The 27,490-nt window shown below is 44.6% G+C and overlaps 1 protein-coding gene across 3 annotated transcripts; it reads right to left on the minus strand.

Moving 5' to 3' along the window:
- Positions 1–1,499: 1,499 nt before the first annotated feature.
- On the minus strand, positions 1,500–27,246 carry FYTTD1 (forty-two-three domain containing 1). 3 transcript variants are annotated; one of them, XM_056565586.1, is made up of 9 exons: positions 27,059–27,246; positions 13,720–13,842; positions 13,517–13,626; positions 12,018–12,124; positions 11,791–11,884; positions 3,749–3,810; positions 3,488–3,556; positions 3,204–3,327; positions 1,500–2,539 (listed from the first exon to the last, which is right to left on the minus strand). In XM_056565586.1, exons 1-9 carry the CDS (start codon positions 27,111–27,113, stop codon positions 2,444–2,446), a joined length of 840 nt encoding a protein of 279 aa, XP_056421561.1. In that variant the 5' UTR covers positions 27,114–27,246; the 3' UTR covers positions 1,500–2,443. The 3 variants fall into 3 exon arrangements, with proteins under 3 accessions (XP_056421561.1, XP_056421560.1, XP_056421559.1); XM_056565585.1 differs by having other exon boundaries at positions 3,204–3,324; positions 11,791–11,887; XM_056565584.1 differs by having other exon boundaries at positions 1,503–2,539; positions 11,791–11,887.
- Between the last annotated feature and the right edge of the window lie 244 nt (positions 27,247–27,490).

Here is a 27,490-nt window from a genome sequence, read left to right on the forward strand (position 1 = left end):
ATACTACTATGAGTACATTCACATCACGTTTTAGCCCTTCCACCAGGCTCTACATCAGGTTCACATTGGGAAGCTGTCAAAATGGAAAGCCAATGAAGAACCCGACAGAATGGCTAAAGATTCTGTGAATATATCCTACAATTCAGTCCAAACCACTGATGCCATATATGTCAAGTTACACAAAGATTTGAAAACATAAAAAGCACTGAAGAGGCATACAAAATTTAAAGGGGTACTCCGCCCCTAGACATCTTATCCCCTATCCAAAGGATAGGGGATAAGATGTCAGATCGCCGCGGTCCCGCTGCTGAGGAGCCCCAGGATCGGCGCTACGGCACCGCGCCATCATTACTGCGCAGAGCGAGTTCGCTCTGCGCGTAATGAGGGGCAATACAGGGGAGGGAGCATCGTTATGTCACGGCCCACCCCCCTCAATACAAGTCTGTGGGAGGGGCGTGGCGGTCGTCACGCCCCCTGCCATAGACTTGCATTAAGGGGACGGGCCGTGATGTCACAAGGGGCGGAGCCATGACATCACGCTGCTCCGTCCCCTGTATCGCCTGTCATTACGCACAGAGTGAACTCGCTCTGTGCAGCAATGATAGTGCAGTGCCGCATCGGCAATCCCAGGGCTCCCCAGCAGCGGGACCCCGGCGATCTGACATCTTATCCCCTATCCTTTGGACAGGGAATAAGATGTCTAGGGGCGGAGTACCCCTTTAAGCTTGAGATGACACAGTGTGCAATTGTTGTGTAATCACCAAAACAAGAAAATAAAAGTGCACACTTAACTGGAGTTTAGCTTTAGACCAAATTTTTATCTTGTTTTTGCCTTTCTCCTGTGGTATACATTAACATATCAGCCATAAATAGGTCATTGTATACTGCAGCATATTTAAGACAATTTCGTTTTTATGGGCTTAAATTAGCGTAAGATAATTTTTATGGCAGTATACTGACTGTCCTCAATTGCTATATTCCTCAACCTTCCCCCCCCCCCCCCCCCCCAGGAGAAAATTTGTACTCCTAAATACATTACCTGACTGACAGTGTGTAAAGGGGGTAATCCAGAATTAGAAAATCAGAGCAGATTTCTTCCTAAAACAGCACCACACCTGTCCTCAGAATGTGTGTGGTATTGCAGTTCAGTTCTACTGAAGTGAATGGAACCAAATTGTATAACACCACACAACCTTCGGACAGACGTGGTGCTGTTTTTAATGGACATGCGCTTTTTTTAAAATTCCTGGATAACAACTAACTTAAACACAGAAGGCACAGCTTTCATCGAAAAAAAACGATTAAAAAAAAAAAAATTCTGCATGGTATACCTTCAGAATTTTGACAAGGTAAAATTAATGCTCCTGCTGTTACTGAGCCCCTGAGAACTACCTCCATGGAACACAGCTATTTCTCATTCTCTCCATTTCAGGGGACATGACCAGAGCTGGGGCGTTTGCTAATAGTACACAACTAGAGCTCCTTTCACTTCCAATCTAAAACGTCTCAATAAGAACATCCTGTTGTGCAGAACTGTTTATTATGAAAAGGTAAGATATACAATATTGTTTTATCAACATAATTTAACTGTAGCAAAAATGTCATTCACCGAAACAAACTATTTATGGTCTGTATGCTTGGCAAGATCCCAACCAAAATTTCAACCTAAATATTGAAGTGTTAACAAAACATTAACATTTTCAGAAATGCTACTTAGCAACACTTCACAGTGCACTTCTTGGCAAAATCCTTGCCACAGTTTATAGCTAAACAAGCAAAATGTTGCTCTTTATTAAACCCAACAGGTCTTAATACTTTAGCTTGAAAATGATTGCTGATAAACTCTTACAAAATGTTGAAAATGAAGTTAACAGGTTTCTAACAGTGTAGTGTCAGAACGTTAATAAAAGTAGGGGCGGACTTTCCATAACATGAGGGCAACCTGTAGTAACAAGACTTCGGCAGACAATATTCTTCTGAAACTGAATATTTTGGAATAAGGTAAATCTTCATTCTGAAGGACTCTGATGTCTAATAATTATACAGGTTGTATAGCATACATAAAACTGTACAAGAAATAACAGTGTAGGAAAACATCAACAGTCCGCTTTATGGAAACCATCTCCTCCAGCAAAATAAAAAAAATGCTTACTATGTATCTGTAGTCATAACAGTATCTCGACTCTAGCCAAGGTTTGTGAATAGTGACTGAAGAATTCCATGTCACACTTTTCCAGGCTTATAAATTCTTTTATCCATATTTCACAGTACAAACAATACGAAAAATCTCCATTTTAGCTCTCTTGAGCTCTCAAAAAACAAATATGAAGAGCCAAAGCCTTGGTGCAGGAGACATAACATCTTGATCTCTGCAGTTAAAGTCAGGTAAAAAAAAAAATAAAAGGAACGTAAACAGAGCACAGCCCTAGGCAAGAAACCAATCTCATCCCACAGTCACAAATCTGCTTCCTTTGTTCAGAGGCTGAGATAGTCTTTGTTCCTTCAGAATCTTGAAGCGTTCATTAAGTGTGATTCCAGTCTAGTAAAAAAAAAAAAAACACATAGAAAAACTTAGCTCACACAGTGGCGAGAAGTATAAATCCACAACAGAAATGTTTTAAATAATTTAAGGCGAAAAAAAAAAAAAAAAAAATATATATCTACATACAAATTTTATTTACCGTATATACTTGAGTATAAGCCGAGTTTTTCAGCCATTTTTATGCTGAAAAAGCCCCCTCGGCTTATACTCTAGTGAGGACATGCTGGGCCGTTCATCTGCCCATCTGTTCCCCTACTCACCTCCTCCTGTCATCCCGCCGGGAGGCCCCCTTCTTTGGTGGCACGACTCCAGGCCAGCCGCGGCCCCAAATAAACTCAGCCAGGGTAGGGACGCTGACGTTTTAGGAGCAGCAAATGTCTGTGCGCAGGGACGCCCTTGATGTCACGGGTGTCCCTTTCTTGGCTGTGCTCCGGGATTTGTGGCTATGCAAGATGATGGGAAGGGGGGATGGATTTGCGGCAGTGGAAGATGACAAAGGGGCTTGAGTGGGGGAGGCTGTGGAGTGTGGATAATGACAGGGGCTTCTGCATTTCCAACCCTAGGCTTATACTCGAGTAAATAAGTTTTCCCAGTTCTTTGTGGTAAAATTAGGTGCCTCGGCTTATATTCGAGTATATACGTATTAAAAAAGAAAAGTTACCTGTTTAGCAACACTGTTTATGTCAAAGTCAAGAGGGACACCCTTGGGAACCTTTGGTTCTGCACCCTCCTTTTTCAATAAAAAGGGCAATGGTGGTCTCGGCAGCATTGTTCCCATACTACTGCTAAACACAAGCACAAGACAATGAAGCATTAAACAATGTATCCTGTCACAGAAACTTAACACTTAACTACTTAACAATAAGAACAAAGGAACAAAAAGGGAACATAAAAGCGCACCACCTCCACCTATTTACTATAGCTCATAAACCAGAATCAACCTACCTTGGTAAAGCAGAAGGATTGCCAAATGATACAGTCAGAAGACCACTTCTGTTCATAGATGTTCTCCATCTAAAATATATAGGAATAAACAGAACTAATTCTTCAACCAATTACCAGAAATCACTATACTTCCACAGCAGAGGGAGAAACACACCCATGAACAAACATAATGTATTGCTAAAATGAAATGGACACAGCCGCATTATATCTGAAAAAAGACAGTTCCTGGACTTGTCAGTTACTTTGGGCTATTACACTCACGCATTTTTTCTGTTCAGGTCCTGAATTTCTTCATGTTGAGCACTTTCCATTCCTGCCTGGACCTAAAACAGAAGACATAATGTGGCTTATCTCATTTATTTTATTTACTAGAAAAGTGCTGTTCCCCCAAACAGTCACCATGCATGGTTCTTTGGCCCCCAGAATGTTCTTACTACCTGCTGGTTGGCCGCACACTACTATTTGCAACTGCCATAATCTGCAATTTGGGTGAACCAGAATACATTATCTGTTAACACAACATGTGCATTAAAAAAATCCATAGGTGCAATCAATTTGTATTAATGAGCATCATTTTATATCTAGAACAGGGGCTTATCATATTCTACAATAAAATGGCTTCCTAACAAACCAAAGGGAGAAAATGTCAATACTTTAGATGTCATTTTATAGAAGGGATTACTTCTAGAGTTAGAGAAAGCTATGCTTAGTGATATTGTTGGATCAAGGATTGTTCCTCCATACAGGAAGTAGAGTGACGCCCAATCCTGGCCATAGTCTTCTCAAGCCCCAACTAGGGAGATGATTAACCCTGAAACACAACAGGAAGTCCTTGCCTTGTCTAAGAAAAACTTGATTTTTTTTACCCCATTATCGGGTTATGTTCAGAAATTTTGTGGATCAATTCAAATTCCGTACTGCAAAGTTTGCTGTGGAATTTTTGCAGTTTTTCAGAATTTGAGTAATTTCTGTATTCAAAACATAAATTCTGCCGATATTCAAAGCCCCATTGACTAACAGGATTCTGCCTGGAACTCTGCAAAGTATTAGGACATGTTTAATGTTTTTTTAGAATCCACGAAGCAGAACTTCCGCTGCGGAATTTCTGCAGCAAAAATTCCGCCGTGTGAAAGGGAGTAGATAAGCAATTTGACCGTGTAGTAGGAGATGTCAGCGCTGGATGAAGGAACCAGGAGGAGTGCAGCATAAAATCAAGTTGGGTTTATTAGATGCAACGCGTTTCGCTGCGCATGCGCAGTTTCATCAGGCAACGTGTGAAAGTGACAGAGGAATCCTGATTCAAGACATTGGCCAAGATTTATCAAACTGTGTGAGATAAAAAATTGTGATTTTCCCACAACAACCAATAACAGTTCAGCTTTCCCTTTACCTCAGCTTGTTATCTGAGCAGTGATTGGTTGCTGTGAGAAAAATCACTCTATTCTATTTCCCACACAGTTTGATAAATCCAGGCCACTGTGCAGTAACATTTTCAGAATTTCCTAGTGGAATTTTTCCAGCAGACTCAATTAGAAAATTCTGCCGTGTGAACATAGACTTAGTGTGAAATTCTTACCCCAAGCTGATTTTTTATTTGCCATCACACACCCCCTCTAATCCTCATCCTCTGTACATTTATGTATCTAATTGTTGGTGCTTTCTATTGTGTTACCTTTGCTACCTTACAGTGGCTGAATTGGGTTGTACTATAATAAAATTAGGTTTAGTTTTTAGCTATGGACAGCTGGCACAGAGTGGACAGTTTATAGAGTGAATGTAAAGGCCCCTTTGTAAGTCCACCATGCAGCCATAACATGTGGGTGCGGTTTCATGCACACACCATATGGTGCCAGATCCCCCCCCTCCGAAGTAAACCTTTAACCGCCTAACTCCATTCAGAACATGTAAACACTCAGCCAAGCTGAGCATTTATGAATTTGGGGGAAACAGGAGTGATAAATGCTGGCCAAAGGAACATCAAGCTCAAAGTTTTTAACCCCTTAAGGACGCAGCGGTTTTCCTTTTGGCATTTTAATTTGTAATGACATCACATATTTTACCACAAAATTTACGTCAAAGCCGAAAGAAAAATTGTGGGGTACAAATTGAAAAAAATAAATAAAAAAAATAAAAAACATGCACTTTTGCTATGCCGTGCACTTTAGGGTTATGTTTATTTTGTAGGGCAATATAATCACGAAAGCCAATTTATATAGGTTTGATTTTACTACTTAAAAAAAAAGAGGAGATTTTTTAACACTTACCGTAAAATCTCTTTCTCGAAGGATCCATTGGGGGACACAGACCGCGGGTGTATGCTGCTGTCTCTAGGAGGTGTGACACTATGGTAATAAAAAAGTCAGCTCCTCCCAGCAGGATATACCCTCCTTCAGGCTCTGAGCTAGTCAGTTTAAGTTCCAGAGCAATAGGAGGAGACCAATAGGTCAAAGAAAAACCCCAAACTGTCCGAGAACCAGAAGAACATACATAACTGAACACACCCTCGGACAGAGAACCAAAAAGGAAAAACCCAAAAAGGGCGGGAGCTGTGTACCCCAATGGATCCTTCGAGAAAGAGATTTTACGGTAAGTGTTAAAAAAATCTCCTTTTCTCTATCGGCTCCATTGGGGGGGGGACACAGACCGTGGGACGTACCAAAGCCGTCCCTTGGGTGGGCAGATAAGTAATCAAGCAGACGGCCGATCCACTGCCGCCTGCAACACTTTACACCCCAGATTAGCATCAGCCGATGCGAAAGTATGAACTCTGTAAAACCTCGAGAACTCTGTAAAACCTCGAGAAAGTGTGCAAAGTCGATCGAATCCACGGAGAAATAGTGGCCTTGGAAGCAGGTTGACCCTTGCGACGACCTTCCGTAAGGACAAAAAAGGAATCACACTGACAAAACGAATAAGTGATGGAGAGATAAGGCCAAACAGCCCGAACTACGTCCAGCTTGTGTAGTAAGCGCTCCTTAGGATGAGAAGGAGCCGGGCAAAAAGATGGGAGGACAATGTCCTCGTTGAGATGAAAGGCCGAGACCACCTTAGGTAAAAAAGGAAGGATCCGGCCGGAAAACGACCTTGTCCTGGTGGAACACCAGAAACGGAGAACGGCAGGAAAGAGCTGCCAATTCAGACACCATCCGGATGGAGGTGATAGCCACAAGAAATGCCACTTTCCAAGAAAGGAAGCGGAGAGACACCTCTCTAAGGGGCTCAAAGGGTGCACCCTGGAGGGCACTCAGAACAAAATTCAAGTCCCAAGGAGGGGAAGGTGACCGATAAGGAGGAACAGCGTGCGCCACTCCTTGCAGGAAGGTCCGGAAATGAAAATTAGAAGCCAGGGGCCGCTGGAAAAGAACAGCAAGGGCCGAAACCTGACCTTTAGGGGAACTGAGAGACAACCCCAGTCCAACCCCGACTGCAAAAAGGAGAGAAGATGGGGAACAGAGAAGGTCACCGGGGAGAAGTACTGAGCTTCACACCAACGAAAATAAGACCGCCAAGTACGGTGGTAAATTCTTGCGGTGGAGGGCTTACGAGCCTTGAGCATGGTGCAAATGACTTGGCAAGAGAACCCGCGGGCCCTCAAAACCGCGGTCTCAACCGCCACGCCATCAAATGCAGCGACTGTAAATTGGGGTGGCAAAGAGGACCCTGAGAGAGTAGATCCGGGCTGAGCGGAAGGCGCAGAGGGACGTCGTCCAGGAGCCTGACTACGTCGGCGTACCACGACCTTTGGGCCAATCTGGAGCTACCAGAATGGCGGGGACGTTCTCTGCCTTGAGCTTCCTCAGCACCCTGGGAAGAAGAGGAGGGAACAGATACAGTAGGGCGAACCCCACCCAAGGAATCACTAGGGCGTTCACGGCCAAAGCCTGAGGGTCCCGGGACTTGGACACAAACTGAAGAATTTTTTCGATTGTGCCGAGACGCGAAGAGGTCCACGTCCGTAATGCCCCAGAGGTTGCAGAGCTGAGCGAAGACCTCCAGATGAAGCGACCACTAGCAGGGGTCGGGTGAGGACCGACTGAGGAAGTCCGCTTCCCAGTTGAGCACTCCCGGAATGTGAATCACCGAAATGGCCGGAGCCTTGCTCTCTGCCCAGGTGAGAATTTTGGTCACCTCGGCCATGGCAGCCGAGCTGCGAGTGCCGCCCTGTCGATTTATGTACGCCACAGCCGTGGCGTTGTCCGACTGAACGCGGACAGGACGGGACTGAAGACAGGACAGGAAGAAGGGTCTCCTGGGGAGACCAGAGTCCCTGGACCGTTCAATCCCTGAACACGCCGCCCCAGCCCGACAGGCTGGCATCCGTTGTAAAAACCTGCCAGTGAAGGGGAAGAAACGACCGCCCTTGGAGAAGAAGGGGGGAGCGGAGCCACCAGAGCAGAGACTGACGGACCCTGAGAGGGAGAACAATCTGACGATCGAGGGACAGAGGAGACCTGTCCCACCGAGAGAGAATCGCCAGTTGAAGGGGGCGGTAATGAAACTGGGCAAAGGGTATAGCCTCCATAGTTGCCACCATCCGACTCAGGACTTCCATACAAGTGCGGATGGAGACTGAAACCTGAGTCCGCAGGGAGCGGACCCCCGCCCGGAGCGCCAGACGTTTGTCCGGCGGAAGACAAATCTGGGCAGAGGCCGTGTCAAATTGAAGTCCCAGAAAGGTTAGAGACTGGGTAGGCCGGAGGACTGACTTTGTTCCGGTTGACCATTCACCCGAAGCGAGTCAGAGCGTGGCGAGTGACGTCCAAATTCTCCAGAGTCTGGGCTCTGGTTGGAGCCTTGATGAGAAGGTCGTCCAGATAGGGTATCACCGAGATTGCCCTCGACTGTAATAGGCCCATCACTGGTGCAAGGATCTTTGTGAAGACCCGAGGAGCCGTGGCTAGACCGAAGGGGAGGGCTACGAATTGAAAGTGCCCCTCCGGAAACGCAAAGCAGAGATATCGGTGATGGCCCGGAAATATTGGCACATGGAGGTAGGCATCCTTGATGTCCACCGATGAAAGGAACTCTCCTTGTTCCAGGGACGCCACCACCGAGCAGAGAGATTCCATCCGGAAGTGGCGGGTGAGAAGATGACGGTTGAGACGCTTGAGGTCTAGGATTGGTCGCACAGAACCGTCCTTCTTGGGGACCACAAAGATTTGAATAGAAACCCCGAAAACATTCCCCTGGAGGGACAGGGACGATCACCCCCTGGAGAAGCAGAGACTGGAGAGCCGCTCTAAATTGCTTCACCAGAGGAGGAGACCGGGGGGCCCGGGATCGAAAAAAAGCGATCCCTCGGAAGGGAGGCAAATTCGATCCGATAACCGTTGGACACCACGTCCCTGACCCAAGAGTCCTGAACGTGTGAGGTCCAGACGTCTCGGAAAAACAAGAGACGACCTCCCACCCGAAAAGAAACCACGGGTGGGGGCCTCACTTCATGCAGAAGTGGGTTGGCGGTTGCCCGATTAGGGCGCAAAATGGCCAGAGCGTTTGGAGTCCGACTTCCAAGACTGGCGAGCCCGGAACGAGGGAGCCTTCTTGTCCCGCGAGGGCACCTGCCCGGACCCTTTACTGGGGCCAGAGGTCCCAAAGAACCAAAAGGAAAAGGACTTCCTTTGGGAAGTAGGGCGAGCCTTATTTTGAGGTAACAAGGAACTCTTACCTCCCGTTGCCTCAGAGATCATCTCATCAAGGCGTTTGCCAAAAAGACGGACGCCCGTAAAGGGAAGCTCAGTGAGGGACCGTTTGGAAGCGGCATCTGCATTACAAGCTTTAAGCCACAGAGCAGCGGAGGGCTGCTAGGTGACCAACAGCAAAGGCAGAACAAAGGGCTGACTGCATGGAAGCTGCGCACACAAAGTCCGGCGCATTGGAGAGCCAGAGCAGATAGATCCTCTGGGGGGGATCCCGCTAAGATATCCTGATGGAGCTTTTGGCACCACTCCGACAGGGCCTTGGACACCCATGTCGAGGCAAAGAAGAGCCAGCTGCTTCAGAAGCGAACTTAGCTAAAGATTCCACCTTCTTGTCCGCAGGATCCTTGAAGGCAGCGGCATCTGCCAGAGGCAGAGAGTCGCCTTAGAGATCCGGGAGATTGGTGGATCCACTGAGGGAGGGGAAGCCACCTTAGCGAAAAAGTCCTTGTCAAATGAATAACGTTCTTGAATTGTCTTGACTCCCGTGAATCTCGTCTGGATGCTTCCATGCGGATTCCAGAATGTCGTCAAAGTCAGCGTGAGAGCTGAACCTTTGAGGTGCTGGCTTAGTACGATGAAAGGATACTCCTGGATTGACATCCGAAGATCCTGGGTCCTCCAAGTGAAAGGTGTCTCTTATGGCTGTCACCAATGAGTTCACCGCAGCAATTGAGTCCGAGCGGTCCTCTGGGTCAGATGCCGATTCGGAAGCCTTGTCCACTAGTTCACCAGAAGAATGTGAATGAGTAGAGGCAGTCCTGGAGGGGGGTGACCCAGACCGGGTACGCGGCTCTGGCGTGGCAGAGCGGCGACTCAGAGAACGCCCTCTGGAGGAGCGACGTTCACGTCTATTCGAAGACTCAATGGAAGAGTCAGACGAGGCACCCCTAGTACGCTTGTGAGAGTGAGAAGTACGAGGAGACGAAGAGCGGGCCCTTTCAGAGGTCCTACGCAGGGAAGACCCCTTCAAGGCGGACACCATTTCCCGAGAGGCCTCAGCCACCGAGCGGGAGACTTGGGTCAAGTCAGCCATATACTGGGTCAGGGAAGAAACCCAGGCTGGAGGAGCGGCTAAACCCACCGGGACCGAAGGGGCATCAGTGGGGGAGCAGTGAGGTAAGCAGAGCAAGTTGGCTCAGTGGAGCCAGCCATCTTGGTATTACAGTGCTTACAGGTATAGTAAGTCACTGAATTCCCAGGTTTCTGTTTGGAGGGAGGAACAGCCCTGGGTACGGACATGATGTGGTAAAAAGAGAAGACAGGAACTTTCTCACCCTGGTCTGTGTCCCCCGTCAGCTGCAGTGAGGAGAACTCGCTCCGTGCAGCCAGAGGGACTGAACAGGCCAGCCAATAGGGAGGGGCGTGCCTGAAGCAAGGAACACAGTAACCGACCCTCACACATAGAAAATCGCGCCCACGGCGCTGATTGGACGCTGCTTCGCGCCTCAGAGCTCCCAGCCCAGTGGGCGGAGCTACAGACGGCAGAAGAAGAACTGTCATGGCGTCCGCTCCTTGTCCCGGGTGCACCTGCCTAGCCGTATATGCGCTCGGGGGAACAGAGCGGGCGGCGAAAGTGAAAGTATGCCGGCGCTGAAGCGGCCGGCTCGTAGCAGCGCCGCGGCTGTCAGCCGCGTATAAGGTGCTGCAGGCATAAGAACTAAACCGGCGCTGAGAGCGCCCGAAGCAGCGCCGCGTCTGACAGCCGCATATAAGGCGCTGGAGTAGTGCACCAAAACACACACACAGCCATAATAGTGTTCCATACCACATGCCCCATAAGTAAGGAGCCTATAAAATAAAATATTGGTGCCACTGCTCCCCCAGCATAAGTGCAGCCCCTGTATATCAAGCCCCATAAATTGAAGGTGGGCCAAAACAGGGGGTCTCCAGAGGTTGCGAGTCCTTACCTATGGAGACAAAAAGTACTTCCCTAATGGAGTCTTCAGTGAAGTCTTCAGTCAGCTTTTTGTCCCTGCATCACCCTAGCTGCTACGCGCGAGCGAGGCGAGCAGAGAAAAAGGGGGGACCCGTACCCATGAGGTGCCAACCCAAGCGCTGACCGTTGGCGAGAGGGGGTTAACAGCGCATATACGCAATGTCTGTGCCCCCTTACTCGCAATGGGGAAACAGGGAACCGGAGTCCCTGAGCCCCCACCTGAAAACGGAAAAGAAAGGGAATAAAAAACTAACACGTCCCTATACTAGGAAAATAAAAAACAGAAGACCAGGTCTGGAGGATCCAGACCATGTCCACCTCCTTCAGACACTAAGCTTAAACTGACTAGCTCAGAGGCTGAAGGCGGTATATCCTGCTGGGAGGAGCTGACTTTTTTATTACCATAGTGTCACACCTCCTTAGAGACAGCAGCATACATCCACGGTCTGTGTCCCCCAATGGAGCCGATAGAGAAAAATAACTTTTTGTAAGAAAAGGAGTATGCTTAAAATTGTCCTCTTTTGATGGTGTATGGCTATCTTTACAGTAATAAAATAACAGTCATGTTCATCCAAACGTGTATTGTAACACTATGTATGCAAATCTTCTTCTGTACCTGTAATATGTCTAAACATCCAGTTTCTCATTATTGCAGATGGAATTACCTTCAGGCCTCTCCTAAGGAAATATGTGGCTTGTCGAGTGTCTCTCTGCTGCCTCATTCTCACTCCACTTCTAAATGTATTTGCATTAGAATAACTGCTAAAAATTTAAGGTAAAAGAAAACAAGATTTCAAGATTCACTCTGTTTAGATATCAATAGTCACAGTTTCCACATTAAAAGCCATTGCAGTTAATGACCCTGTTAACATTTTGTTTAAAACTAGCTTGCCTATTAAAGGGATATCTGTTAAATGCTGATGAAGACTTGCTTGCCAAATCCATGGGTCTTGAAAAGTTAATTCTTCGTCTGAAAGGTAGCCGCTGAGGTGCCGAATTCTACAGAGTCAATGAAAAAAAAAAAAAGAAGAAAATTATATTAACTTAGCAAAGTCTACAGTGTAGATGCTGGCAAAATTCTACTGACAATAAAATATCTTGGTACAGTTGGGGATATTTAAAAAAAAAAAAAAAAAAAACATATAACTCTACATGCTCTTCTGGGATTTACATTACAAAGAAATGGAAGTTTTTATGGTACGGACCCACATAGTGTATATGCAGCCTATTTTACGCTGTGCAAAATCTGCTGCACATCGGGAAATACGCAGTGTATTTTCCTATGGGATAACACACAGGGCTAGCCCACAGCAGCCCTGTGCGCGCGGTGAGGCTTGAAGACGGGCGGACTGGCCCCGCCTCCAAATCTTGCTGCGCACACAGGGCTGCCGCCAAGTAGCCATGTGTGTCTACGCATAGGAAAATACACTGCGTATTTCCTGCAGATTTAGTACATTGTGAAATATACTGCGTATACGCTACAAGAGACCATACCCTAACACTGTTTTTTTAACAACTTATTCAGATTTTGACCAGGACTGAAAACTGTGGCAAACCATGGTTTTCAGTCTGGGCAAAATGTGAAAAATTAGCCGAGCAGAGTCACTAGCCAATTTTCATCGGCTCATTGAAATGAATAAAATTCTCCTGCTGAATACAGCTGCCATAGAGTGAAAACGAGATCTGAATGCACCCTAAACTGCAAAAAGAACAAGCAATTGTATGTAAAAAATGATGTGGTTAGCAAGACTTATTTTAGTGGTCTTCCCTCTGTTTTAAAGATTGACTGTAGGCTTTAACTGGTTAAAAATAAATAAATAAAAATTGGCCCACACAGCTTCAGAGTCTCCCATTAAAACTGCCGTGATGATGCTGCAGCTCATCACTTGCCTCAGTGGTCATGTGCTGTACATATAGGAAGACCGTGCTGAGGTCAATCATTGGCTGCAACGTCCTATGTATGTGATGTGATCGCAGCATTTCTGGCTAGGAACAGTAGAACAACAAATTTAGAAGAGTGCATTTTTTAACCGCTGTTCCAGCCTTTATTATTTTTTGAGATTATAAACAATATAGTGTGTTGCTTGGAGTGAAGATGGACATTAGAAATTCTTGTGATTTAAACATCAAGAATTCTTGTATTCTAAAAAATATTGGGCACTCTGCACAGTTCTCTTCATCCTTAAAAACATCAGACCCTTCTGGCCTCATAAATGTCAATTAATTTTTGGATTCATCCATATATGGAGAATTTAGGATTTCTTTATTCTCTAATTAGAAAAAACAAAACACTAAAATAGCTAGAACATTTACAACATTGTACAAAATGTTAGGTAAATATTCTTTTAAAAGCTCTGTAAAAAAAAATAATGTAGAAGATAAGTTTATTACCCTCATGTGAAGTGAACGATTCAAATGACCAACTCCACTCCAAGACGACATCCTACGCAATGCTGTCTTGACACCATATGGACGCTTGTGCACTCCCATGTTTCCAGCACCTACAAAAGGGGGGGAAAAAAACAACCAAACACATGAACAATGAACTCCTAAAACTATTTACAAACTTAATTTGGCAACACAATTTCACATACCTGTCTGCCGTCGAGCACCCCACTTTCCCTTGTTTCTAAATTGTTGAAAAAAATTGGTTTGTGTTCCTCCATTGAACAATGCTTGACTTTGCTGTTCTTGCTTATTTAACTTAATAATGTCATCTGCAGGAAAGAAGTTAAAAACATAAGAATTAGTGTGTGCCCTAATAGAACTTTGTTAAAGGGGTACTCCGGCGCAAAACAACTTATCCTCTACCAAAAAGGATAGGAGATAAGATGTTAGATCGCGGGGATCCCACTGCTGGTGACCTCCGAGATTGCCGACACGGCACCATGGTCATCAGAACTCTGCTCCGGATGACAGATGATGTCTATGGGAGGAGGTGTGATGGCTACGTACTAGTCATCACGCCCCCTCCCATAGACATGAATGGAGGGGGCGTGGTGTGACGTCACAAACACGGAAGCTCCACGCTATCGTGTTCTGGATGCCGCTGCTGCCGGCCCAGAGATTGCAGGGGTCCCCAGCGGCGGGATCCCCGCGATCTAACATCTTATCCCCTATCCTTTTGCACCAGAGTACCCCTTTAAAATTAAGCAATAATACAGCTGAGAAAAATGAAAAAAAATAATAATAATAATCCCATTTATTTTTCACTGTATACCACTTCTATGATGGCAAAGTAATTAGTAGTGTGTAGGGAAAAGAAGAAAGGAACAAACACAAATGGTGTTCTAAGTGCCGTTACCACGATACACAGATGTATTGTGTTAAGTGATGTGTTGAAAAATCGCTTACCTGATCGTGTTGTGCTGTGAGCACAACACCATAGAAGGCCTGGACACAACTAACTGGTATGTCCGCAGGATCAAGATATTAATCCAACGTCCAGCTGCTGCCACCAGTGAAAGGTTGGCAGTGTCGATAATTGTCCAATATATCTAAAACGAACCCTTGGTGGGTCCTGCACATTTGTCAGGTCCGCAATCCTCCTCAATGATTGCGGACCTGACAAAGAGAATTGTTGTATTATAATTTTTATTTTCAAACCTATCACCAAGTCCGTTCTTTCAATTAATTGTAACATCCAAGAGAGCACCCAAGATTATACTTTTTTTTTTTTTTATTCCAACTGTCCCCCTGGAGAACGTCCAGAAAGTGGAGGATCCACCAAGGGTTCGTTGTTTTAGATATCTTTGGCAATGTAATTAGGGCATATACTATACTACCATTTGGACTGTTTCACACAGACACTCCTATTCCATGGTTATTGTTAAAGGGGTACTCCGGTGAGAACCTTTTTTCTTTTAAATCAACTGGTGGCAGAAAGTTAAACATATTTGTAAATTATTTCTATAAAAAAAATCTTTATCCTTCCTGTACTTAGTAGCTGCTGAATACTACAGAGGAAATTCTTTTCTTTTTGGAATGCTCTCTGATGACATCAGTCCCCAGGACTGCAAGGCAGCAGTGCTAACCACTGAGCCACCATGCTGCCCTTAGCATACATCTGCTATGCATGGTTGCAAAAATGGACAGAGATGTCAACAGAGAGCACTGTGTTAGTGATGTCATCAGGGTTCCAAAAAGAAAAGAATTTCCTCTGTAGTATTCAGCAGCTAATAAGTACAGGAAGGATTACGATTTTTTAATAGAAGTAATTTACAAATATGTTTAACTTTCTGCCACCAGTTGATTTAAAAGAAAAAAGGTTTTCACCGGAGTACCCCTTTAACGATGCAGGATGTATATTTAGGTCCTGCGCCGGCTCCCGCGATATGAAGCATCACATCGCGTCAGTCCCGGCGCTCATCAACGGCCGGGACCCGCGGCTAATACCACACATCGCTGATCGCGGCGATGTGTGGTATTGACCCTTTAGAAGCGGCGGTCAAAGCTGACCGCCGCTTCTAAAGCGAAAGTGAAAGTATCCCGGCTAGTAAGTCGGGCTGTTCGGGACCGGCGCGGTGAAATTGCGGCGTCCCGAACAGCTTGCAGGACACCGGGAGGGCCCTTACCTGCCTCCTCGGTGTCCGATCGACGAATGACCGCTCCGTGCCCGAGATCCAGGCAGGAGCAGTCAAGCGCCGATAACGCTGATCACAGGCATGTTAATACACGCCTGTGATCAGGATGAGAGATCAGTGTGTGCAGTGTTATAGGTCCCTATGGAAAAAGGAAAAAAAGTGTTAATAAAGGTCATTTAACCCCTTCCCTAATAAAAGTTTGAATCCCCCCCCTTTCCCATAAAAAAATATAAAACAGTGTAAATAAAAATAAACATATCGCCGCGTGCGTAAATGTCCGAACTATAAAAATATATTGTTAATTAAACCGCACAGTCAATGGCGTACGCGCAAAAAAATTCCAAATTCCAAAAAAGCGTATTTTGGTCACTTTTTATACCATTAAAAAATGAATAAAAAAAGTGAGCAAAAAGTCCGATCAAAACAAAAATCGTACCGATAAAAACTTCAGATCACGGCGCAAAAAATGATTCCTCATACCGCCCTGTACATGGAAAAATAAAGAAGTTATAGGGGTCAGAAGATGACATTTTTAAACGTATAAATTTCCTGCATGTAGTTATGATTTTTTCCAGAAGTACGACAATATCCAACCTATATAAGTAGGGTATCATTTTAACCGTATGGACCTACAGAATAATGATAAGGTGTAATTTTTACCGAAATATGCACTGCGTAGAAACGGAAGCCCCCAAAAGTTACAAAATGGCGTTTTTTCTTTGATTTTGTCGCACAATGATTTTTTTTTCCGTTTCGCCGTGCATTTTTGGGTAAAATTACTAATGTCACTGCAAAGTAGAATTGGTGACGCAAAAAATAAGCCATAATATGGATTTTTAGGTGGAAAATTGAAAGGGTTATGATTTTTAAAAGGTAAGGAGGAAAAAACGAAAGTGCAAAAACCCTTCAGGGGTTAAAGGGGTATTCCAGGAATTATTTTTATTTGACTATGCTACAGGGGCTGTAAAGTTAGTGTAGTTCATAATATACTGTCTGTACCTGTGTGTGATGGTTTTCTCACAATTCTTATGTGATTTTTCACCCCAATATTTATTTTTAACAGCATAAAAAATTACTTGTCTCGGATTTTTCCCAGGTTGCAATGCGGCCGAGACCTGACTCACTAGTCAGCTGATGACAGGGAGCCTGTCTGCTTCAATGAGTGGAGCGATCGCTTGGTGGGAGAGAGATCAATCTACAACTAATGCAACAGTTGTAGGCACCCTGATTGAAAACCACAGGTCTTTTATTTTAATGGGTGGGGTGGCTGATGTGTGGGACAGAGGAAAATGGAATTATGGGATTTGTTGTCAAAGAAAAGAAAAGTCAAACAGGAAATACCAGTTCACAAAAAGCTAGCCACAGTGTTATGGTAATCTCACAACATAGCCATTTAGCCCCAAGACAAGCGCAGATCCTTCCTAAGCATGTCCATTACTGTCTGCCAGGTATATACTAAAATCACCTTATGGTGGATAACCCCTTTAAGGCTAGGTTCACACTGCCATTGTGCTCCCATCCATTCATCCTGCCAAGCAAAGCCTGAAAGGGTCGGAGCACAACAGACACCACCAGATCCTGACAGATCCCATTGACAGGACATGCGCTATTTTTTTTCTCCGCTAAATTCTTATCCTTCTAAAAGTCTGAGTGACGGAGCTTAAAGGGGTACTCCAGTGTAATTTTTTTTTTTTTTTTTAACTGGCTCCAGAAAGTTAAACAGATTTGTAAATTACTTCTATTAAAAAAATCTTAATCCTTCCAGTACTTGTTAGCTGCTGAATACTACAGAGGAAATAATTTTCTTTTTGGAACATCGAGCTCTCTGCTGACATCTTTGTCCATTTTAAGAACTGTCCAGAGTAGGAGAAAATCCCCATAGCAAACATATGCTGCTCTGGACAGTTCCTAAAATGGACAGAGATGTCAGCAGAGAGCACTGTGCTCGTGATGTCAGCAGAGAGCTCTTTGTTCCAAAAAGAAAAGAATTTCCTCTGTAGTATTTAGCAGCTAACAAGTACTGGAAGGATTAAGATTTTTTTTTTTTTTTACAGAAGTAATTTACAAATCTGTTTAACTTTCTGGCAACAGTTGATTAAAAAAAAAAAGTTTTCCACTGGAGTACCCCTTAAACCTGTTCAGGACCCATGTTCTACCGGTACGTCATGGGACCCTGGTAGTTAAGGACCCATGACGTACATTTACATCCATGGGAATTTCGGTCCCGGGATATCGATCAGCAGGCACCCCGCGCAAATGCCCAGGGGGGTCATCAGACCCCCCCCCCCATGTCGGCGATCGCGGCAACGATTTGCATAGCAGCCGGCAGGGGAGGGGTTAATATCCCCCTCTTGACGCTCTGCCGGCTCACTGAGTTCATTCAGCGGGCAGAGCTGCAAGAAGGAGCCAAGGACCCCCCCTCTGCCGTGATCGGAGCCCCTCAGAGAAGAAAAAGTAAGGGACAGACTACATCACAGGGACAGGTAGCAGTACAAAAAAAAAAAAAAAAAAAAAGAGAAAGTTATAAAAAGTTTTTTTGTTTTTTTAAATCCCCCCCCCCCCCCGACCCCTAATAGGTCCCCAAGGGTCCTCTTCAGTATTTTCAGTGTGACCCAGGCCCTATTTCCCCCCCTCTCCATTTTTTTTTTTTTTTGGCCACAGCGCTTTTTTTTTTTACCCCCCTATATAACGGTGTGCGATTTTTAAATCACACACCATTATAGATAAAGTTACACCAAACACACACTACATACTACCCCCCCCCACCCCCCACCCCCCCCACACACCCTCCCTTTTTTCAGTGACAGTTTTGTCAATCTGATGGTGGAGCAGACGAATCTGTACGCCCAGCAGTTCATCGCCAACCACCCTGATTCTTTTTTTGCCAGGTCCAATGAATGGCGCGCCATTGATGCAGCAGAAATGAGGTCATTTCGGGGCATCGTGCTGAATATGGGCCTGGTTAACAAGCCCAGTGACAGGCAGTACTGGAGCGAAGACATCCTATACCAGATTATGACACGGAAGCGGTTCAAGGCCATTCGGAAATGCCTCCATTACACTGATAATGCGGCATGTCCGCCCCGAGGTGATCCTGCCTATGACCGGCTTTATAAATTGAGGCCGATCATCGATCACTTTGGGGCCAAATTTTTGGAGGCCTACGTAATGCTCAGGGAGCTCTCGGTAGATGAGTCTCTTATCAGTTTTAAGGGGAGACTCCTATTCCGCCAGTATATTCCCTCGAAGCGGGCGCGGTATGGCGTGAAGCTCTACAAACTTTGTGAGAGTACCTCCGGGTACAATTACAAGTTTAGAGTATATGAGGGACAAGATTCCCGTATTGAACCCTCAAAATATTCCCCCACTCTGGGTGTTAGCGGGAAAATAGTTTGGGACCTTGTGCACCCATTGCTGGATAAGGGTTACCACGTGTACGTGGACAACTTTTATACCAGCATCCCTCTGTTCACATCCCTTGCCGCCAGATCCACGTCCGCTTGTGGGACCGTGCGGAAGAACCAGAGAGGCCTCCCTCTAAATTTGATCCAGACACCTCCATGAAAAGCTGTTGCTGGTCAGGTATAAGAGGGATGTCCTTATGCTGACCACAATTCATGGTAACGGCAGCTCAACTGTCCCTGTGCGAGGTACCGTGGGACCGGTCCTCAAGCCTGATTGTATTCTGGAATACAATCAGTATATGGGAGGAGTTAATCTTTCTGGCCATGCGGAAAACACCGGTATGGTACAAAAAAGTTGCGGTCTACATGGTACAGGTTGCCATGTACAACTCTTTTGTACTGTCCCAGTACGCTGGCAACACAGGGACATACCTTCAATTCAAAGAAGAAGTCCTAAGGGCCCTGATCTTTGCTGACTGGGAAAGAGCAGGCCGGACTTCCCAAGAAACTGAAGTTATAGGTGCCAGGATCGTCCCAGGCCAACACTTTCCAGGTGAGGTCCCCCACACTGGAAAGAAGGGACCATCCCAGAAAAGATGCAGTGTGTGTAACAGGAGGGGGATACGGAAGGATACCACCACTCAATGTGACACTTGCCCCGATCATCCGGGCCTCTGCATAAACGATTGCTTCAAGGAGTATCACACCCTTTCGGACTTATCAGAGATGTGGAATTCCGACGCCCGGGACTAGCAGTTTTGGGCACCGGGCAGGTGAATTTGTCCGGCCCTTAGCCCGGCTTCGGGCAAGCAGGGCCGGACCTGACAAGCGCGGCGGCGCTCTGCAGTCTGTATGGAGCGGGCTCCCGACACCTGCCCGCTCCATACTCTGCAGCCTGTGTCCTCTGAAGTAGAGCAGGGGAGATGAGAAGCTGTGTATTGGTCTTCTCTCCCCTGCTCTGCAGACGTGCGGGGGGAGATGAGGGGCGTGGCTTCTTGCTCCCCGTGCAGACCTGCGTCCTCTGCCTTCACTCCTCCCAGCTGTAGCTTCGGAGAGCTGAGGGGAGGAGGCACGTCTGCACGGGGAGATGTATGCGGCGCTCACAGGGGAGTATGGAGCGGGCTCCGGACTCGTGCCCGCTCCATACTCTGCAGCCCCCGGCTGTTCTCAGTAGCCGGGGGCCACCGCTAATAGCCAGCATGCGGCGATCGCCGCGACTGGCTATTAACCCTTTAGATCGCCGCTGTCAAAGCTGACAGCGGCGTCTAAAGGGAGATGTGAACGCTCCCTGGTGGGCTAGTGGGGTGGATCGCCCCCCCGCCGCGTGATCGCAGGGGGGCGATCCATTATGGAGGTAGCCGGAGGACTTACCTCTGCTTCCTCCAGTCCCAGCTCTGTCATTGATAGAGCCAGGCTGGACTAGGCTCTATCAATGGATCACAGAGCACACAGATTAGTAGAGTTCAATAGAACTCTATTCATCTGTATGAGGAATCTAATGATTTCTCATAAGTCTAATAAAGTGTCAAAAAAAAAAAGTTTGAAAGACACACATTAACCCAGTGGTCTTCAAACTGTGCCCCTCCAGATGTTACAAAACTACAATTCCCAGCATGCCAGGACAGCCGTTGGCTGTCCGTGCATGCTGTGAGTTGTAGTTTTGCAACATCTGGAGGGCCACAGTTTGAAGACCGCTGCATTAACCCCTTCCATGTTAAAAGTTCAAATCACCCCCTTTTCCTATATAAAAACATGTAAACATAATAAAAATAAACATATTCATTATCGTTTCGTGCATAATTGTAAAACCTATTAAAATATAACATTACGTATTCCGTACGGTAAATGTAAAAAAAATACCAAACCACAGATTTGAAATTTTTATAATATCCCAGAAAAAAAAAATTTTCAAAGCGATTAAAAAAAAGTCAGATCAATACCAAAATGTTACCGATACAAAAAACAGATTATGGCGCAAAAAATTAGCCCTTATACAGCCTGGTATGCAGAAAAAAAATAAAGCTACAGGGGTTAAAAAAATGGCAATTAAAAAAAATTAGAAAAAGTCCAGAATTAGTAAAACATGACGTAAACGATACAAATCTGGTATCGCTGTAATCAGGCGGCTTAAAGTATAAAACTAACATGTTACCTCAACCACAAGGTAAATGGCGTCGAAAAGAAAAACCACCAAATCTGCAAAATTATCTTTTACTATTTCAATTTCACTTCCCTTAATATATATTTATATATTTTTTTGGTTCAGAGAATATGTTATTGAAAAATTAAAAGGTATCATTATAGTACCGGTAGGTAGTTCTGGCTATTATAGGGCGAGGAGGAAAAAACGAGAGCGTAAAAGCGAAAATTGGCCCAGACAAGTGGATCGTCGTGAGGGACAAGTAGATTTTGCTCCATTTTAGTCCCGTGGACAAGTAGTTTTTTATAAAATTTCCACACCCCTGCTTATGCTTAACCCCTTAAGGACCGGAGGTTTTTCCGTTTTTGCATTTTCGTTTTTTGCTCCTTGCCTTTAAAAAATCATAACTCTTTCAAATTTACACCTAAAAATCCATATGATGGCTTATTTTTTGCGCCACCAATTCTACTTTGTAATGACGTCAGTCATTTTGCCCAAAAATCTATGGTGAAGCGGGAAAAAAAATCATTGTGCGACAAAATTGAAAAAAAAAACGCTGTTTTGTAACTTTTGGGGGCTTCCGTTTCTACGTAGTACATTTTTCGGTAAAAATGACACCTGATATGTATTCTGTAGGTCCATACGATTAAAATGATACCCTACTTATATAGGTTTGATTTTGTCGGACTTCTGGAAAAAATCATAACTACATGCAGGAAAATTAATACGTTTAAAATTGTCATCTTCTGACCCCTATAACTTTTTTATTTTTCCGTGTATGGGGCGGTATGAGGGCTCATTTTTTGCGCCGTGATCTGAAGTTTTTAACGGTACCATTTTTGCATTGATAGGACTTATTGATCACTTTTTATTCATTTTTAAATGATATAAAAAGTGACCAAAAATGCACTATTTTGGACTTTGGAATTTTTTTGCGCGCACGCCATTGACCGAGCGGTTTAATTAATGATATATTTTTATAATTCGGACATTTCCGCACGCGGTGATACCACATATGTTTATTTTTATTTTTATTTACACTGTGTTTTTTTTTTTATTGGAAAAGGGGGGTGATTCAAACTTTTAATAGGGGAGGAGTTAAATGATGTTTATTCACTTTTTTTTTTCACTTTTTTTTTGCAGTGTTATAGGTCCCATAGGGACCTATAACACTGCACACACTGATCTTCTATGTTGATCACTGGTTTCTCATAAGAAACCAGTGATCAACGATTCTGCCGGATGACTGCTCAGGCCTGGATCTCAGGCACTGAGCAGTCATTCGGCGATCGGACAGCGAGGAGGCAGGTAGGGGCCCTCCCGCTGTCCTGTCAGCTGTTCGGGATGCCGCGATTTCACCGCGGCTATCCCGAACAGCCCACTGAGCTAGCCGGGATGCTTTCGGTTTCACTTTAGACGCGGCGTTCAACTTTGAACGCCGCGTCTAAAGGGTTAATAGCGCGCGGCACAGCGATCAATGCCGCGCGCTATTAGCCACGGGTCCCGGCCGTTGTTAGAGGCCGGGCCCGACCCGCTATGACGCGGGGCCACGCCGTGGCCCCGCGTTATAGATCGGGAGTGGACACATGACGTTCCAGTACGTCATGTGTCCTTAAGGGGTTAATATATTGCTAATTACTTGTTGAAGTTTACAATTCCTCACAGTTGGCGTAATGTGTATTGCTGACGTTATACGTTTTGTATGCTTATTCATTTTTGATCACCTTAATAATAATAAAAACATTGAAACAGGGAGTATCACACTTCCATGGAGTACTACATTTTCCCTTTTCAAATAAATTTTCCATAATTTGACCCCAATGTACCAAGTCCAGAGTACATGATAAGACCTCTGGGGGTATTTTTTCCAAAAATGGGTCATGGGTCACTGAGTCAATATCATCAGGGACTTTTTTTTGCCTCAAATGCGCAGCGCTCTCTTTCCACTTGAGCGGGGTGCAGATTAGAGGCAACAGGTTAGGGACGGCCAAACACATCATATTCCCAGAATGATGATTCAGAGCATAGGGTTTGGGGTGGGCATATTTTTTGGTTTGGCTATGCTCTGGGTCATCATTCTGGGAACATAACCTTTTTTATGATTTTGCATCCCACTGTACCCCATTTTAGTTATTTAGTGTACCCCATGTAATGCCCCTTGAGGGGGGGTCCCACTGTTCTGGCTCCATAGGCAGCTATGCAGAAGCTCAAGGCCCCTGACTGCGCTCCTGCTCCTCAGAGAACGGTGTGCACCCGCAGAGCTGCTAACGTCCTGATATGAGGTATGTCCTTACTCCAAAGAAATGTACTTACAAATTTACAGTGACATTTTCTCTTGTTACCACTTGTGAAAATGAAAAATTTGGGGTAACCCCAGCATTTTAGTGTAAAAAAAAAAAATCTAATTTTTCCTTTTCACATCCCACTTAATGAACATTTATCAAACACCTGTGGGGTGTTAAGGCTCACTGTACCCCTTGCTACATGCATTGAGGGGTGTAGTTTCCAAAATGGTATGCCATGTGTTTTTTTTGCTGTTCTGGCATCATAGGGGCTTCCTAAATGCGACATGCCCCCCCATTTCAGCAAAATTTGCAAATGTGACACTTTCTCTTCTGAACATTGTAGTGCGCCAGCAGAGCACTTGACATCCATACATGAGGTGTTTCCATACTCAGAAGAGATGGGGTTACACATTTGTGGTGGGGGCATTTCTCCTATTACCCCTTGTAAAAATGTAAAATTTGGGGACAAAACTGCATTTTAGTGAAATAAATAAAATAATTTACATATCCAACTTTAACAAAAGGTCATCAAACACCTGTGGGGTGTTAAGGCTCACTGTACCCCTTGTTTTTTTGCTGTTCTGGCACAATAGGGGCTTCCTAAATGGGACATGCCCCCCAAAAACCATTTCAGCAAAATTTGCTTTGCAAAAGCCAAATTTGACTCCTCTTCTGAGCATTGTAGTTCGCCCGCAAAGCACTTGACGTCCACCTATGCGGTGTTTCCATTCTCAGAAGAGATGGGGTTACAAATTTTGGGGGGCATTTTCTCCTATTACCCCTTGTAAAAATTAAAAATTTGGGAGAAAACTGCACTTTAGTGCAAAAAAATAAATCATTTACACATCCAACTTTAACAAAAAGTCATGAAACACCTGTGGGGTAGTTAAGGCTCACTGTACCCCCTTGTTACGTTCCTTGAGGGGTGTAGTTTCCAAAATAGTATGCCATGTGTTTTTTTTTTTTTTTGCTGTTCTGGCACCATAGGGGCTTCCTAAATGTGACATGCCCTCCAAAAACCATTTCAGAAAAACTCACTCTCCAAAATCCCACTGTTGCTCCTTCCCTTCTGAACCCTCTACTGCGCCCGCCGAACATTTGATATACACATATGAGGTATTTCCTTACTCGAGAGAAATTGGGTTACACATTTTAGGAAGATTTCTCTCCTTTTACCCCTTGTAAAAATTCAAAAACTGGGTCTACAAGAACATGCGAGGGTAAAAAAATTAAGATTTTTATTGTTCTCCTTTAATTTGCTGCTATTCCTGTGAAACACCTAAAGGGTTAACAAACCTTTTGAATGTCATTTTGGATACTTTGAGAGGTGCAGTTTATAAACTGGGGTAATTGATGGGGTATTTCTAATATGAAGGCCCTTCAAATCCACTTCAAAACTGAACTGGTCCCTGAAAAATTTTAATTTTGAAAATTTTGTGAAAAATTTGAAAATTGCTGCTATATTTTGAAGCCCTCTGATGTCTTCCAAAAGTAAAAACATGTCAACTTTATGATGCAAACATAAAGTAGACATATTGTATATGTGAATCAATATATAATTTATTTGGAATATTCATTTTCCTTACAAGCAGAGCTTCAAAGTAAAAAAAAAAAATGCTAAATTTTCAATTTTTTCATCAAATTTTGGAATTTTTTACCAAGAAATGAAACAAGTATCAACAAAAATTTACCACTAACAAAGTAGAATATGTCACGAAAAAATCTCTGAATCAGAATGAAAGGTAAAAGCATCCCAGAGTTATTAAAGAAGATATCCCATGCAGAAATGAAAAAAAAAATACCTAGCCATTCCATAGTATATTCACTTACCACCTCTCTGACATGTGTGATTTTTTTTTCCGCCCCCCCCCCATTCACCAGCTATTCAGCTCATAAATTCCAGTTACTTCCTGGTTATGGTGGCTATGCCTGTGATCTCAAAGACTACATTTCCCTGCATGCACTGCTCACATTTCCTGCTCTCAGCTGCCTGAGCAGAGAGCTTGTTACCAAGCTGTGAGCTGTGAGACTTGTCCTTTAATGCTTAAAGTGACAGTGGTCAGATGTGCAAAAAATGGCCAAGGTCCTACACTGAAAATTGGCTGGGTCCTTAACCTCTTAACGACAATGGACGTAAATGTACGTCATGGTGACGTGGTACTTAACGCACCATGACGTACATTTACGCGCCGCCATGATAGCAAGCACCGGAGCGGTGCTCGCGTCATGCGCAGCAGGTCCCAGCTGCAATCAGCAGCCAGGGACCCGCCGGTAATGGCGGACATCCGCGATCGCGCGGATGTCCGTCATTAACCCCTCAGATGCTGTGATCAATACAGATCACAGCATCTGCGGCAGTAAAACGTCAGTTTTTCCAATTTTACCCCCAAAAAAGCGTAAAAAAAATACACATATTTGGTATCGCCGCATGCGTTAAAGTCTGAACTATTAAAATATATTGTTAATTATCCCGTACGGTGAACAGCATAAATGTAAAAATAATTTTTTTTAAAGTCCAAAATTGCTGTTTTTCTGTCACATTTTATTCCAAAATAAATTTATTAAAAATGTTATAAAAAATAAAAACCTAAGCAAAAGTTGCACTGATAAAAACTACTGATCATGGCGCAAAAAATTAGCCCTCATATCGCCCCATATACGGAAAAGTTAGAAAGTTATAGGTGGTCAAAATAGGGCAATTTTAAACATACTAATTTTGTGAAAACGGTTTGAGATTTTTTTTTTAAGCGGTACAATTATAGAAAAGCGTATAACATGGGTGTCATTTTAATCGTATTGACCCACAGAATAAAGAAAACATGTCATTTTTACCATAAAGGGTACAGCGTGAAAACAAAACCTTCCAAATTGCGGTTTTCTTTTAAATTTTCCCACATAAATAATATTTATTTGGTTGCGTCGTATTTTATGGTAAAATAAGTGATGTCATTACAAAGTACAATTGGTGACGCAGAAAACAAGCTCTCATATGGGTCTGTGGATGGAAATATAAAAGAGTTATGATTTTTAGAAGGTGAGGAGGAAAAAACGAAAATGCAAAAATAAAATTGGTCTGGTCCTTAAGGCCAAAATTGGTCTGGTCCTTAAGGGGTTAACAATAGAGTTATCTACTATAAAGGACATGCTGCCCTGCTGGCATCTGTAGGAGACACCAGTCCTGGACACAAGATGGTCACCTGGCAATGCCCCTGCTGGAGATCATCACCGATTCCTGGACAGGACCCAAGTATACAGGCAGCAGGGTGATAACATGGACAATTCACTAAGTAGGATCCCTATAAGCCACCTAGTCTAGTAGTGATGCATCCTCTTATAGTAATATGCCATTCAGAAGTGTGGGAAAGCTGGGTAGCAACCAAAACAAAAGGATAACCAGCATTAGTCACAAGTTGTCAGAAGCCAGCGAGCGCTGTTTACAAGAAGCAGCCCTTCCTCACACATGGAGACATGTCAGCCTTCCCTCACTCTGGAGCTCAATGACTGGGAGACAAGTTCCTTACCAAGCGACATATCAATCTTGTCAATGTCTGTCATGTCTGATGTAGACGGCACCATGTCGGTCACCGTCAGTAGAACGCCTCCTGCAGAAATCTACAGCGTCCCGACTACTGCACGGCAGCCGCTGAAAACAAGTAGCGAACGGTCAGTGACTAGGCCCAAGCAGCGCTCACTGAGGGACCTGCAGCTACATCACCTGACGTCCGGCGTCACGTCGCGACACTACGCAGCAGCCATCTTTGGAGAGGCAGGTCCTGACGTATGGCTTTGTGCTGTCCCAGTTGTTCGCGTGATAAGGCTTTGTTTCCTAAGCAGCGCATCTCTAGCTGTAATAAAACTACAACTCCCAGCCTGTCCGGACAGCCGTAGGCTGTCCGGGCATGCTGGGAATTGTAGTTTTGCGACAGGTGCAAGCACTCTGGTTGGGAAACACA

This window comes from Hyla sarda, chromosome 3, assembly GCF_029499605.1.
Source record: "Hyla sarda isolate aHylSar1 chromosome 3, aHylSar1.hap1, whole genome shotgun sequence".
Lineage (NCBI taxonomy): Eukaryota > Metazoa > Chordata > Amphibia > Anura > Hylidae > Hyla > Hyla sarda.

Bases quoted from the DNA above. Each gene is read 5' to 3' on its own strand.
- FYTTD1 (XM_056565584.1), bottom strand. From the start codon at position 27,113: ATGGTGCCGTCTACATCAGACATGACAGACATTGACAAGATTGATATG. The intron at 13,843-27,058 runs GTAAGGAACTTG...TCTTTCCTGCAG, and splicing joins CAAGATTGATATGTCGCTTG to ATGACATTATTAAGTTAAAT. The intron at 12,125-13,516 runs GTAATAAACTTA...TTGACTCTGTAG, and splicing joins ATCGTTCACTTCACATGAGG to AATTCGGCACCTCAGCGGCT.